Source organism: Oncorhynchus mykiss, chromosome 7 (genome assembly GCF_057628025.1).
Source record: "Oncorhynchus mykiss isolate SJ-2025 chromosome 7, ASM5762802v1, whole genome shotgun sequence".
NCBI lineage: Eukaryota > Metazoa > Chordata > Actinopteri > Salmoniformes > Salmonidae > Oncorhynchus > Oncorhynchus mykiss.
Genome location: NC_143028.1, coordinates 20,300,171 through 20,316,317, shown reverse-complemented (window position 1 = coordinate 20,316,317; position 16,147 = coordinate 20,300,171). Strand labels below are relative to the sequence as shown.

The following is a 16,147-nucleotide window of genomic DNA, read 5'->3' as shown; positions in this document are numbered from 1 at the left end:
CATCCCTCGTTTCGTAACATCTCCCCTATATCCAGCTTTTATCTGGATGCCTTTTTAAATTCCTACTTGTTGCTGTCACAACCTTATTGGTTGCGTTGCAGGTTGTCTTTATTGGTGCTGCACTGCACATTCTCAGAAGTATTTTGTGTTATCATTGAGGCTGACTTGATAATCTACCCAGAAAAACTGCAGAAAAGATGACCTGGGTTTGTCAACCCTCTTTCTGTCACAGTGAATGAGCTGACTGATGGAAGCAGCTGGAAGACCTTGGCCACCACTGTGTGTGTCTACGTCTTGCTCAAGTTCCTGCAAGGTGGAGGGGCAGGTGAGTGCAGAGCTCTAAAGTGCGACCAATTTGGTCAATAATATTTTGCTTTGCTTTGCGGCTAGGTTTTGTTTTGGGAGCACTGTGCAAGTAAGAAAACATTTCCCAGATAATCGTTGTAATGATAAGACTTAGCTGTACTGTTGTTTCCGAGTGCCTTAGAGAAACAAGCTAGTGCGGATTCGTTAGCGCCATTGTTGCACCATTACTACAGCGAAAGCGGCTTGCTTCTTGGCTTGCTTCTCGGCTTGCTTCTCGCCCAGATCAAAAGATCTGACCCGTATTACCGCCGCAACATTTTTATCTTCCTATAGCGGATAGCTGGGGCCACATTTTACATTCATAAACCATGTTGTGGGCTGTTCGAAAACTATTCGCAAACCATTTGTTGACACTTTGTTCAGTCATATTACTGCACTGGCTAGCTAGCTAACAACCTGGTAACTTGACCAGTATATCCAAACATTTGGGGGCACAGAAAGAAAGGAAAAGGAATCGCTTCTTCAGGAGATCAATGAATATAGCAATGAATGAATGAGAGATATCTTGCCTGTCATTATCACAAACCTGACTTTTTAAAGGGAAAGTGTAAAATGTTTTATCTTATGCATCTCAAACAATATGGTGTAATAGCAGACCACAATTCAGGGTGTTTCCTGATGTGGTCATTCCTTGATATTGTCGTTTGTCAATTCTGGTGTTATGCGATGGATGGTTTCTCAACACATGATTTGTTTACATAGCAGGTTAGGATAATTAGAGTGGCAGGTTAGGTGAATTAGCGTGGCAGGTTAGGAGAATTGGCATGGCAGATTAGGTGAAATAGCGTGGCAGGTTGGGAGAAGGTTAAAGTTAGGAAAAGGGTTAGGCTACAATGCTACAGTTGTCAACTACTGTTGTCCCCGACGTGAAAGAAAAGGCCACGGACCAATGGCGAGCATCAATGGGTGTAACTTGATATTGAGAAACACCTGTATATGAAAGAAAACAGCCCTAATTACTGTTTGCAATTACACCCTTTTCTCTCAGTAGGAAAATTGTGCTTTTACACAATGTTGAAGCCTAATATTCCACAAATGACTGTAATTTCAATGACGTTTCAACGTATCAACGTTTTAGCTTTTATAATAAACAAATGTATTTACAGTGTTACATATTTGTTTCTAAGGCACAACATGTGCTACAAAAGTAGCTATAATTCATAAAAGCCTAATATAGCCTATATATCAATCAATTAAAATATATATTTTCTGGTGCTCCTAAATTTTTTAAATTGGGAACACCAATGCTACAAAATAAATGTGTGTGTGTGTGTGTGTGTATGTATGTATGTGTATATATATATATATATATATATATATATATATATATATATATATATATATATATATATATATATATATATATATATATATATATATATATATATATATATATATATATATATACATATATACATATATACATACATACATACATACATACATACATACATATACACACACACACATTTTATATATATATATATATATATATATATAAATTAATTTAGAGCCCTGGGTGAGTGGGAATTTCACCTCCATTTTGTATTTCTCTGCTACACCCATTCATTCCTTGAGTACTGTTATTTTAATTATCTCTCTTGTTCCCTCACTCTCTATCTTCTCTCCCCTTTCTCCTTCTCCCCAACCCCACTCGTACCCCCCTGCCCTCTCTCTCTCTCTTCACTTTCCTGTACCTCACTCTCTCCCTAGGTGCTTCCGGCTTCGTCAGTAACCTGCGCTCCTTCCTGTGGATCCGCGTGCAGCAGTACACCAACCGGGTGGTGCAGGTGCGTCTGTTCAGCCACCTACACTCACTGTCTCTGCGCTGGCACCTGGGGCGACGCACCGGGGACGTCCTGCGAAGCATTGACCGCGGCACCTCCTCCATCAACAGCCTGCTCAGGTGGGTCTCCTAATAATAAATTGTGTGTGTGCGTGGTTTTCCAGTCCACACTTTTACATTTTTTTTTTAAGGTACCTGTGACCAACAGATGCATATCTGTATTCCCAGTCTTGGCCTATTGAATTTATTTTCCTTATTAACTTTAACTCAGTAAAATCTTTTAAATGGTTGCATGTATGTAAATAAGATTTCTGTATTTCATTTTCTGTAAATTAGCAAAAATGTAGTTTTTTGTAACTTTGTCATTATGGGGTATTTTGTGTGTGTTTTTAGATGGGTGAGACCAAAAACTCTTATTTAATCAATTTTGAATTCAGGCTATAACGCATCAAAATGTGGAATAAGTCAAGGGGTATGAATACTCTCTGAAGGCACTGTTATTTATATATATATATATATATATATATATATATATATATATATATATATATATATATATATATATATATATATATATATTTTAAATATTTTTTGGAACGGCGGCAACAATTTAGCATCTTGGTTTGATCTTGGTGTGATTACCTGATCCTTAAAGCTTTGAGAGACTTCCTCAGGGGTTTACTCAATTGTCAAAAAGAGAGATTAATCTGTTCTCCTTTCCACCTTAAAATTGAGTCAACATTCCATTTCTTCCATCACTACCAACCAGTGTGATTTTGTGACCCAATTTTGATCTCCCTGTAGTACGTCTCAGTCTTTTAGGGTCATCCTGACCTCTGGACAGTCTGTGTGTTAATTCAGAGGTAAACCTGGCCTCCCGCTCTTTCTCTCCACAGCTACATTGTATTCAGCATCTTCCCCACCATCGCAGATATTGTCATCTCCATCATCTACTTCATCACCTACTTCAACGCCTGGTTCGGACTCATCGTATTCGTCTGTATGTTCCTCTACCTCAGTGAGTACAAGGCCTCCTTTCCGGAGCTAACTTAGTTATTTCTATAAAGTAGCAATCATCCGATCTGAGTCAAATATGTGAAATACTTTCAAATGACTTGACCTGCACCAATGAATAGTCCCAAAAGCGTCAATTAAATTGACTCCAAGCTGAATCAATCACACCTACTTGAAAGGATTTTACATATTCGACTGAGGTCTGGTAATACCAATGTAGTATTTCATAATGGTCCATCAATATATCTCTTCAGCTCTTACCATCATCATCACGGAATGGAGGACCAAGTACAGGCGAGACATGAACACCCAGGACAACAACGCAAAGTCCAAGGCAGTGGACTCCCTGCTCAACTTTGAGACGGTACCGAGATGGTGTCATTGACCTTTAACCTCAATAGTTGGATTGTGTTCATTAGGGCACGCAACAGAAAATGTTTAAAAACATTTTTGAATGGAAAACGTAAAAAGTCCAGGTAGTCCCTCCCAGTTTGTCAGTTTTGATGCCAAATGGACACATGAAGATTCCCTCAAACATATTGCTTTTTTTGCAGCTTCAGAGTTTCTTCATGGCTGTGATTGTAATGTTTATCTAACAGGTGAAGTACTACAACGCTGAGAATTACGAGGTGAACCGTTTTGAGGACGCTATTCTGAAGTATCAGGTAATCCAGGCTATAGATGTAAAACTTTGAAGAGTTGAAAATATAGATATGTGTAAAGTTACACCAGAGCGTTTGCTTGGGTTACTAAGGAGAATTCCAGTTCCACATTTTATTTGTCACATGCACAGTCCCAAGTCCCCAGCGAAAATCGGCTTTTCATTTATATGACGTTCATTTATCTGTCCAGCCTTTCATATTTTACCTCACAAAGTTTTTATTTTTTTATTTTTTTATTTTTGTTATCAGGACAACCAGGGCTACAAGTAAGGCAACCAGGGCTACAAGTAGGACAACCAGGGCTACAAGTAGGACAACCAGGGCTACACAAAACAATTTGACATAAACAGTTGCATTAATAATGAGTTTTATTGACAAATGTCAATAATAAAAAATAAGGTCAGCCAAAGCAAAAACCTGATAAATGTATTTATATGAATACTGCAAGTACAGAAGTTGTTCATTGGGAAATGAATATCCAACTAGTCAGTGACAACTGTGTGGAGTTTGTTACAGCAACTATGTACGCTTATTACCTTATTATCCTGGGATTTCCTATGATCTTCTATGTAGAAGAACCCCTTACCTTCTAACGACTTGTGTGGCCTGTGAGTGTTCGTGGGAGTCTTAGCCTTTCCTATACTGTATAGCTTTTAATAGTTTGTAGCTCCAAACCATTCAGACTCTACAGATGTTTTTGTTTAAAAAACCCTGCCCTGGTCCCCTTCGAGATCCACTCTTGTCTCACAAATACCGCCTCAACCCCCGTTAATCACAGACTATGGATGCAGAAGAAATAGACAAATCCAATGTTACAACCCAGGAGTCTGTATCTCAAACAAACAAACTATAAAATTAGTTAGAAATTAAAGTCCTAAATCACACCTTCATTATGATGGGACTCATTGTGTTTATTTGCAAGCCCTACCCAGCAGTGCAGTATTCAATATCAAAAAAGTATAACTGATAAGAAAATGTTTTATAATAACACAAGAAGTAAGTGCGGAATCTGTATACAGAGTACATTTACAATGTTCAGGGATACTGGAGTATATGAAGTAGATATTCACATGTAGGCAGTGATTAGGAGAAAGTGACTGGTAGCAGGATAAATAATAATATTAAACAGGATGGCAGAAGCATGTGGGTGCGTGGTGTGTGTGCAAGAGTGTCAGGTGTGACAGTGGGATGGATGCACAGTGCCTTCAGAAAGTATTCATACCCCTTGTCTTATTCCACATCTTGTTTTAAGTCTGAATTCAACATGGATGAAATAAAACAAATTCTCACCCATCTCCACACAGTACCCCTTGGCAGAGTGAAAAAAATGACAGATTGGAAATGTGTCTTGAGACATTTTTTCAAATGTATTTCAAATTAAATACAGAAATATAAAATGTATGTGAATATTTACACTCAGGAGTCAATACTTTGTAGGAGCACTTTTGGCAGTGATTACAGCTGAGAGTCTTTCTGGATAGGTCTCTAAGAACTTTCCACACCTGGATTGTGCAACATTTGCCCATTTTTATTCTTATAAAAATTATTTTAGCTCAGTCAAATTGGTTGTTGATCATTGCTAGACAACCATTTTCAGGTCTTGCCTTAGATTTTAAAGTAGATTTAAGTCAAAACTTTAACTCAGCCACTCAGGAACATGTACTGTCTTCTTGGTAAGCAACTTCAGTGTAGATTTGACTTTGTGTTTTAGGTTATTGTCCTGCTGAAAGGTGAATTCATCTCCCCAGTGTCTGGTGGAAGGCAGACTAATCCAGGTTTTCCTCAATGATTTTGCCTGTGCTTAGTTCCGTTCTGTAAAAAAAAAGCATTCTGGAAAAACTCTCCAGTCCTTAATGATTACAAGCATACCCATAACATGATGCAGCCACCACTATGCTTGAAAATATGGAGAGTTACAGTACTCAGTTAATTGCTCTGATAACATTTCTTGCATTATTACTTTAGTGCCTTGTTGGAAACAGGATGCATGTTTTAGAATATTTGTATTCTGTACAGGCTTCCTTCTTTTCACTCTGTCAATTAGGTTAGTATTGTGGAGTAACTACAATGTTGTCCATCCTCAGATTTCTTCTATCACAGCCATGTAACTGTTTTAAAGTCATCATTGGCTTCATGGTGAAATCCCTGAGGGGTTTCCTTCCTCTCCGGCAACTAGAGTTAGGAAGGATGCCTGTATTTTTGTAGTGACTTGGTGTATTGATACACCATCCAAAGTGTAGCTAATAACTTCACCATGCTCAAAGGGATGTTTGCGGGGGGTTTTTATCTACCAATTTTCCAATGCCTCTTTGCAAGGCATTGGAAAATCTCCCTGGTTCTTGTGGTTGAATCTGTGTTTGAAATTCATTGCTTGACTGAGGGACCTTACAGATAATTGCATGTGTGGGTTACAGAGATGAGGTAGTTGTTCAAAAATCATGTTTAACACTTATTGCACACAGAGTGGGTCCATGCAACTAATGTGACTTTTTAAGCACATTTTTACTCCTTAACTTATTTAGACTTGCCATAACAAAGAGGTTAAATACTTATTGACGCAAGACATTTCAGCTTTTCATGTTTAATTAATTTGTAAAATTGTCAAATTATAATTCCACATTATGGGGTATTTTGTGTAGGCCAGTGACAAAACATCTAATCGAATCCATTTTAAATTCAGGCTGTAACACAATAAAAAAAAGGCATTGTAGATGTAAACAGGGCTAAAAAGTGACTGGTAGCAGATATATTTAAATACTTATGGAAAATGATAATATATACATGTAACAGTGACCAGTAACATGATGAATAGATATATATGAAATGTGTTTGACCACCTCAGCATAGTTAAATAGAGCTTTCCATCATTAATGATGTTCTAGGATTTTAGAACTGCAACCAGCAGACATTGCTTTAGGTTTTGTATCTCTATTTTCCTGGTTCTAGGTCTGTTCAGCAGTGCAAACAGACAGCACAAACAGATCTGGGACCAGACTATAACTCTTTTGATTGTAATGTTGCATTTCTGGCCTGTTTGTCTGTCTGTCTGTCCCCTCCCGTCCTAGATCTCAGAATGGAAGACACAAGCCTCTCTGGCCTTCCTGAACCAGACACAGAACTTGATCATCGGTTCCGGCCTATTGGCCGGGTCACTGCTGTGTGCCTACTTTGTCCAGGAGGGCAAGTTTAAGGTACTGAGCTCGGAGCCCTTACTAGCTTAAAGGGAAAGTTGAGTATTTTATAAATTAATGTTAGATGGTTCCTCACCTTGACAATAGTCTATGAGCCAGGACTGTAATCTATAATCCATGTTTGGTTTTTGTTAAATAACCACTTTCCCGGGTGAGAAACAATTTAACATGAAGTTGTGAAATACTGAAGTTCCCCGTTAAAGGCCTAGATACTCATTCTACTACCCTTTTCACACTATCGAGCCGACCGAAAACAAACTGCCCTGGCTCTTTTCACATTGTCCGTATCAGCACGGTTCCAGCAACTACGGGTAAATGTCTGGATGTGTAACATGACCAGTGCAGCTTAGTTTGGCTCGGAAGTGTGAAAAGCCCTGTTGACCCACCTCAAACTCTCTCCACTCTGTTGTTTTTCGAACTCTGTCCTACATTAGATTAGAAAACGTTATTGTACTCTAATTAGGAAATTATTTGTAACTTGCCCAGCCGACAAAAGCAATCAATACAAATGCAAAACAGACATTGCATCACTACAAGGCCATGCAGCCTTGCTACTGTATGCATGTTTGAACATGTGCTAAAAACTTCCCTTTGACACAGTGTTGTGGTATTGCATGTTTTTCTCAGTAATACATGTGGTGTATGAAGTATACATTCAAGTCAGCTGCTGTGAACTTTAGCCTGGTTAAACCAAACTGAACGAAGTGAAACAATAGTGAGCCAAGTGTTCAGTCTGGTTTAACCAGGCTAATGCACTCTATCTCCAGGTTGGAGACTTTGTCCTCTTCGGCACCTACATCATCCAGCTCTACACCCCTCTCAACTGGTTTGGAACCTACTACAGGTGAGAGGTGTTATGGGCTGGGTTTCAATTCTACTTCCTGTCATCCTTCCCTAGTCTCTTATGCCTATCACTTACAGCTAAATGGACTGGATAAGTTTCCATCATATTGCTTCCACATGTCTTACTAGATCAAGAAAGACACAAGCAAATTAAGCTAGACTATTGACGCAGTTCGATGAAAGGCATTGTTTACACAACAGGTGCTCTTTATAATACATACGTCCTCATCCTCCACAGAATGATCCAGAGCTCCTTTATCGACATGGAGAGCATGTTTAAGCTCTTTACAGAGGAAGAGGAGGTAATTTTGAAATTGGTTATCAATGACCAGCTTTTTGGTGTGTATGGGAGATTCTCAATTGGAAAAGCCTGTCCTCTCCTCCACTCCTCCATCCTCTGTGACAGGCAACCGATAAGTGATCGAGAATTGCCAATTCGTAAGTAGGTAGTCTTCTCCCATCCTCGATTACCTACTTCGACAGAGGATGCACAATAGTGTCCTCGTGGCAGGTAGCATGGAAGTGTTTTAAAATCCCTTTGAATCAGCTTTTGTTTTCTCGGAGGAGAAGAGCATGTACACATTTAAAAACAATGCACTACGTATCCTTTTATCTATAAAATGTCTTGCACCACTAGAATATTTAGTTTTTAATCACTTTACACATTTATTTTTTCTGTACGCATCATTTTCCGGGTGATACGTGAGTGGAGAAAGAGTCTCATTTCATGAAAAGCTTATTTGTTTCCATGTTCCTTCTCCTCGCCACCTCTTTGATTACTTTCAACGTTTTTCAAATGAGGCGAGGGTAGAAGAGAGGAGGCAGGAGGTAAGCAAAACCAATCGAGATTCTCCCTATGTCAGAATCTAATCTTTGCATTTCATTATGGGAAATTTATTTCTTTGTCGTTTTTATGTGCTTTATCATGATTTCTCTTCAGGTGAAGGATGCGGTGAACGCAGGGAACCTTCTCTATAAACTGGGAAAAGTGGAGTTTGAGAATGTATACTTTAACTACACTGACGGGTAAGTCCTAAAATTAAAAAAATGTATATTCAGGTCTCGTTTGGACTGGTGTGTAGGCTATACCAGTTGTGGTAGTTCCAGCTTTCTCCTTTGAACGGGGACGTAGGTCTGGGTGCCTTGTAAGGATCCGACGGTGAGTGGGTAATCTACCTTTACAATCGGTCCTATGAGCCAACAATCAATCATTGGATAAAAAAAATAGACAAACTACGAGCACGTTTATCGTACCAATGGGACATGAAAAACTGTAATATCGGCCTCCCGGGTGGCGCAGTGGTCTAAGGCACTGCAGTGCTAGCTGTGCCACCAGAGACTCTGGGTTCGAGCCCAGGCTCTGTCGCAGCCGGCCGCGACCGGGAGGTCCATGGGGCTTAGCACAATTGGCCTAGCGTCGTCCAGGTTAGGGAGAGTTTGGCCGGTAGGGATATCCTTGTGTTGTGTTTCGAAACACAACCCAACCAAACTGCTTCTTAACACCAACCCGGAAGCCAGCCGCACCACTGTGTCGGAGGAAACACTGTACACCTAGCGACCTGGTCAGCGCGCACGGCGCCCGGCCCGCCACAGGAGTCGCTAGGGCGTGATGAGACAAGGATATCCCTACCGGCCAAACTCTCCCTAACCCGGACGACGTCTCATCGTTGTAGCGATGAGACAAGACAGTAACAATTGGATACTATGAAATTGGGGAGAAAAATATATATTTAAACTGTAATATCCAAGTCGTGGCTGAACGATGACATGAATAACATACAGCTAGCAGGTTTTACGCTTTTTCGGCAGAATAGATCAATGTATATTTTTAAACAACAGCTGGTGCATATTTTGTCTATGTATATTTTTAAACAACAGCTGGTGCATGAAATCTAAGGAAGTCTCAAGGTTTTGCTCTCCTGAGGTAGAGTATCTCATGATAAGCTGTTAAAATCTCTTGGTAAATAATGTGGTCATCTATATTTTTCTTACTGTCTATTTACCACCACAAACCGATGCTGGCACCAAGACAACACTCAATGAGCTGGCCATAAGCAGACAGGAAAATACTCATCCAGAGGCGGCGCATGGAAACTTAAATCTGTTTTACCTCATTTCTACCAGCATGTTAAATGTGCAACCAGAGGGTTTTTCCCTCTGACCACCTTTACTCCACACACAGAGGTGCGTACAAAGCGCTCCCTCGCCCTCCATTTAGCAAATCTGACCATAATTATATCCTTCTGATTCCTGCTGACAAGCAAAAACTAAAGCACCAGTGACTCGGTCAATAAAACAAGTGCTCAGATGAAGCAGATGCTAAGCTACAGGACTGTTTTGTTAGCACAGACTGGAATATGTTTCGGGATTCCTCCGATGGCAGTACACCACATCAGTCACTGGGTTCATCAATAAGTGCATTGATTATGTCGTCCCCACTGTGACTGTACGTACATACCTCAAACAGAAGCCATGGATTACATCTAAAGGGTAGAGCCACCGCTTTCAAGGAGCGGGACTCTAACCCGGAAGCGATTGTTGCCTTATAAGAAATCCCGTTATTGCCCAGTGACACAAGCCTACCAGACGAGTTAAATAACTTATATGCGCTCTTCGAGGCAAGTAACACTGAAACATGCATGAGAGCATCATCTGTTCTGGACGACTGTGATCACGCTCTCCATAGCCAATGTGAGTAAGACCTTTAAAGAGGTCAACATTCACAAGGCCGCAGGGCCAAAAAAGATTACCAGGACGTGTACTCCAAGCATGCGCTGACCAACTGGCTAGTGTCTTCACTGACATGTTCAACCTGTCCCTGACTGAGCCTGTAATACCAACATGTTTCAAGAAGATCACCATAGTGCCTGTGCCCAAGAACACTAAGGTAACCTGCCTAAATTACTACCAACCCGTAGCACTCACGTCGGTAGCCATGAAGTGCTTTGAAAGGCTGGTCATGGCTCACATCAACACCATTATCCCAGAAACCCTAGACCCACTCCACTTTGCATACCGCCCCAACAGATCCACAGATGATGCAATCTCTATTGCGCTCCACACTGCCATTTCCCACCTGGACGAAAAGGAACACCTATGTGAGAATGCTATTCATCGACTACAGCTCAGCATTCAACACCATAGTGCCCTCAAAGATCATCACTAGGCTAAGGACCCTGGGACTAAACACCTCCCTCTGCAACTCGATCCTGGACTTCCTGACCGGCTGCCCCCAGGTGGTAAGGGTAGGTAACAACACATCCGCCACGCTGATCCTCAACACGGGGGCCCCTCAGGGGTGCGTGCTTAGTCTCCTCCTATACTCCCTGTTCACTTATGACTGCACGGCCAGGCACGACTTCAACACCATCATTTAAGTTTGCCAATGACACAACAGTGGTAGGCTTGATCACCGACAATGATGAGACAGCCTATAGGGAGGAGGTCAGAGACCTGGCTGTGTGGTGCCAGGATAACAACCTCTCCCTCAACGTGATCAAGACAAAAGGAGATGATTGTGGACTACAGGAAAAGGAGGACCGAGCACGCCCCCATTCTCATCGACGGGGCTGTAGTGGAACAGGTTGAGAGCTTCAAGTTCCTTGGTGTTCACATCACCAACAAACTATCATGGTCCAAACACACCAAGACAGTTGTGAAGAGGGCATGACAAAGCCTATTCACCCTCAGGAGACTGAAAAGATTTGGCATGGGTCCTCAGATCCTCAGTTCTACAGCTGCACCATGGAGAGCATGGTTGCATCACCGCCTGGTATGGCAACTGCTCGGCCTCCGACCGCAAGGCACTACGGAGGGTAGTGCGTACGGCCAAGTATACCAGACGGTGTCAGAGGAAGGCCTTAAGAATTGTCAGTCTCCAGCCATCGATTTAATTCTACCTACATGTACATATTACCTCAAATAACCGGTGTCCCCGTACATTGACTCTGTACCGGTACCCCTTTTATATAGCCTCGTTATTTTACTGTTGCTGTTTAATTATTTGTAACTTGTATTTTTCACGTATCTAAATAACATTTGTATATTTTGTGCTTCTGTGTGTGTGTGTTTTTTTTTTAAGGAAGGAGATCCTTAAGGATGTATCATTTACTGTGCAGCCAGGCCAGACTGTTGCATTGGTAAGATTGGATTCCAAGCTTCCGATCATTACCCAGATATTCCGCACACTTGAGCAGTGTTTGATTTCTCTCTATCAGTCATGTGATGGTTTATGTCCGGACCATGTGTAGTACAGATGTTTCTTGCTTCTCAACAGTTTGTGTTTGTTGACATCCCTAGGTTGGCCAGTCAGGGTGTGGTAAGAGCACCATCCTTCGCTTGCTCTTCCGTTTCTACGACGTCCAGGGAGGATGCATCCGCATCGATGGCCAGGACATCTCTAAGGTGAGTAATTTGCCCAGTTGCAAGAGAATAGTTCCCAGACATACTGCCTTGTTAGCACATGCTGTATATAACATTAGGTTTGTTACACATTGGTCTTCTATTTCAGTTATACAGTATTGTTAATATGATACACCTGGGTCGTGTTCATTAGGCACCAAATTAAGAAAAAAACATTATCTGGATGTTTGAAAACGTTTTTTTCATTGCGTGACCTAGTGAACTTGACCTTATATTAATATAGTGTATTCTGAGCCTCTTGGTATCTGGGTGCAGGTGAAGCAGGTGTCTCTGCGTGCCCACATCGGCGTGGTGCCCCAGGACACGGTCCTCTTCAACGACAACATCCGCAACAACATCCGCTACGGACGCATCTCTGCCAGCGACCACGAAGTGGAGGAGGCGGCGATCGCCGCGGACATTCACGAGAAGATCCAGACGTTCCCAGAAGGTACGGAAATAAAACGCTCTCTTTCGATGGTTTCCCGGACACCAATTTAAGCCTTGTCCAAGAATAAAAAAATGATTTCAATGGAGATTCTCTATTGAGTCCAGGGCTAGGCTTAATCTGTGCCTGGAAACCAGAGCTGTATGTTGTCATTATATTTATGTTTGTAGTTAACCTGAAAGTGGCTTATGGGTTTCAATATTGTTGTTTTAAGGGTTTGTGTAGGTGTTTTGAGTTTACCAACCACATTTGCCGAAGCATTTTGACATCTAAATCTCCTCAAACAAGTGGGGAGCTTTGCGGAGTTCACACAGTAGCTGTCGGGCTGTCATTGTTACTGTATGAGGTGAGTGACGTTTGTGTCTGTGTTGTCTCTGTCTGTCCCCCTACCCAGGATTCGACACCCAGGTGGGCGAGAGGGGTCTGAAGCTGAGCGGGGGGGAGAAGCAGAGGGTGGCTATCGCCCGCACCATCCTCAAGGCCCCTCAGATCATCCTGCTGGATGAGGTAAACTTTCAGGAAGGTCCAACAGGAAGCTCAATGACCCTGTTCAGATAGGTATAGGGTGAAGATGATCTTGGGTCAGTTGCATTTTTTTCTTCTATTTTTGGTTAGGTTTAGGATTGTGTAGGGGAAGCTGGTCCTAGATCTTTACCAAGGTGAAACTTCACCCCGGAGCGTTCAAATACTTAAAAAACACACACTTCCTCCCTCCTCTCCTTGAAGTTTTCGCTGAGCTTACACAAATTGATAGGTGAACAAATGGTTGCAAAGGGTAATAAACTTTCTGGTAAATATCTGGAATTTTTCCATGGGAATTTTGCTTAAATTCATTAATAAAAGTTGGTATTTTGGTTAAATTATCCCCAATTCAATGCAATTGCAACTCTCTACATGCACAGTGCATTCTTCCATCACATGTGCAGATGATTCTCAAGATCTTGCACACTAATGAGATGCTATTGAGCCCACACTACTACACTGTCTAAGCCAAGGACTACATGCTTTCTGGTAAGTTTTGATTACAATACTGGGTGGGGTGAATATATTTTATATGACATACGTGATTTTTTGTTAACTAGTAAATAGTAGCCTACAGCAAAGTGTGTTTAAATCATTTCTAAGTTAACAATACCTGCTAGTTAGCTTTTGCTACCATGTGGGTTTTAGCTTGCTTGAGCCTGCTATCTGAGGAGTGTTAATTCACCTGTTCCCAAACATGTTTCATTTAAAAAAAATGTATCTTACAAAGGAGTTGTTTAATCTAACTGCTTAACTATTTATCTGTACATGGAATTGTATTTTTTATTTTTTTTTACTATATTTTTTCTAGTCTTTATAGGAAAATGCCATGGGCACTATCTGATGTGTGGATACATTTCACTGCAGCTAATGTAGAAGGAAAAGCTGTGTACATTTGCAAATACTGTGCCAAATTATATGTGAAGAATGCAACAAAGATGCAGAATCATCTGGCCAAGTGCATAAAGTTCCCTCAGCGCTCACAACAAGCAGCCTCTGACAAAAGTCCCTCTACTTCTATTTGAGGGGAAAATGATGAATCAAACACCTTATCGATAGCAACAGCTCATGGTCCTCCTGAATCAGAGGTTACGTAGTCAGAGAAATGCTGATGAATGTCTTGCTCGAGCTGTGTATGCAACTGGTTCACCTCTGATGGTTACAGGCAATGTGTATTGGAAGAGATTTCTGAATATCCTTCGCCCAGCGTATACCCCTCCAACCAGACATGCTTTATCTACTCATTTGCTGGATGCAGAGTTCAAGTGAAGGTCAAGTAAATCATAGAGAAAGCAGACTGTATTGTAATCATCTCTGATGGGTGGTCGAATGTTCATGGGCAAGGAATTATTAACTACATAATCTTCACCCCTTAACCAGTAGTCTACAAGAGCACAGACACAAGGGACAACAGACACACCGGTCTCTACATTGCAGATGAGCTGAAGGCAGTCATCAATGACCTTGGACCACAGAAGGTATTTGCACTGGTGACAGACAATGCTGCGAACATGAAGGCTGCTTGGTCTAAAGTGGAGGAGTCCTACTCTCACATCACACCCATTGGCTGTGCTGCTCATGCATTGAATCTGCTCCTCAAGGACATAATGGCACTGAAAACAATGGATACACTCTACAAGAGAGCCAATGAAATGGTTAGGTATGTAAAGGGTCATCAAGTTATAGCAGCAATCTACCTCACCAAGCAAAGTGAGAAGAATAAGAGCACCACATTGAAGCTGCCCAGCAACACCCGTTGGGGTGGTGTTGTCATCATGTTTGACTGTCTCCTGGAGAGGAAGGAGTCTCTCCAAGAAATGGCCATATCACAGTCTGCCGATATGGACAGCCCCATAGAGAGGATCCTCCTGGATTATGTATTTTGGGAGAGAGGGGTAAGCCTGAAAATCCTGAAACCTATAGCAGTAGCCATTGCCTTTAAACAGCCTGTAACATTCCAGAAAAGTATATCATGGCTTTAGAAGCTTCTGATAGGCTAATTGACATAATTTGAGTCAATTGGAGGTGTACCTGTGGATGTATTTCAAGGCCTACCTTCAAACTCAGTGCCTTTTTGCTTGGCATCATGGGAAAATCTAAAGAAATCCGCCATAAAAAAGCCTGACTACGGTTTGCAACTTTACATGGGGACAAAGATTGTACTTTTTGGAGAGATGTCTTCTGGTCTGATGAAACAAAAATAGAACTGTTTGGCAATAATGACCATCGTTGTGTTTGGAGGAAAAAGGGGGAGGCTTGCAAGCCAAAGAACACCATCCCAACCGTGATGCACGGGAGTGGCAGCATCATGTTGTGGCAGTGCTTTGCTGCAGGAGGGACTGGTGCACTTCACAAAATAGATGGCATCATGAGGTAGGAAAATTATGGGGATATATTGAAGCAACATCTCACGACATCAGTCAGGAAGTTCAAGCTTGGTCGCAAATGGGTCTTCCAAATGGACAGTGACCCCAAGCATACTTCCAAAGTTGTGGCAAAGTGGCTTAAGGACAACAATGTCAAGGTATTGGAGTGGCCATCACAAAGCCCTGACCTCAATACTATAGAACATTTGTGGGCAGAACTGAAAAAGCGTGTGCGAGCAAGGAGGCCTACAAACCTGACTCAGTTACACCAGCTCTGTCAGGAGGAATGGGCCAAAATTCACCCAGCTTGTGGAAGGCTACTCGAAACGTTTGACCCAAGTTAAACAATTTAAAGGCAATGCTACCAAATACTAATTGAGTGTATGTAAACTTCTGACCCACTGGGAATGTGATTAAAGAAATAAAAGCTGAAATAAATCATTCTCTCTACTATTATTCTGACATTTCATATTCTTAAAATAATGTGATGATCCTAACTGACATAAGACTGATTTTTTTACTGGGATTAAATGTCAGGAATTGTGAAA

The 16,147-nt window shown here is 41.4% G+C and overlaps 1 protein-coding gene across 1 annotated transcript in view; it reads left to right on the top strand.

Moving 5' to 3' along the window:
* The window catches only part of abcb6a (ATP binding cassette subfamily B member 6 (LAN blood group) a), a 43,677-nt gene that overhangs the window by 24,092 nt on the left and 3,438 nt on the right, over positions 1–16,147 (top strand). Inside the window, 13 exon segments of the mRNA XM_036983062.2 lie at positions 233–325; positions 2,080–2,272; positions 3,049–3,170; positions 3,421–3,530; positions 3,766–3,831; positions 6,894–7,019; positions 7,787–7,863; positions 8,101–8,164; positions 8,803–8,888; positions 11,944–12,001; positions 12,162–12,266; positions 12,540–12,714; positions 13,106–13,218. Coding sequence (XP_036838957.2) covers positions 233–325; positions 2,080–2,272; positions 3,049–3,170; positions 3,421–3,530; positions 3,766–3,831; positions 6,894–7,019; positions 7,787–7,863; positions 8,101–8,164; positions 8,803–8,888; positions 11,944–12,001; positions 12,162–12,266; positions 12,540–12,714; positions 13,106–13,218 — 1,388 coding nt within the window.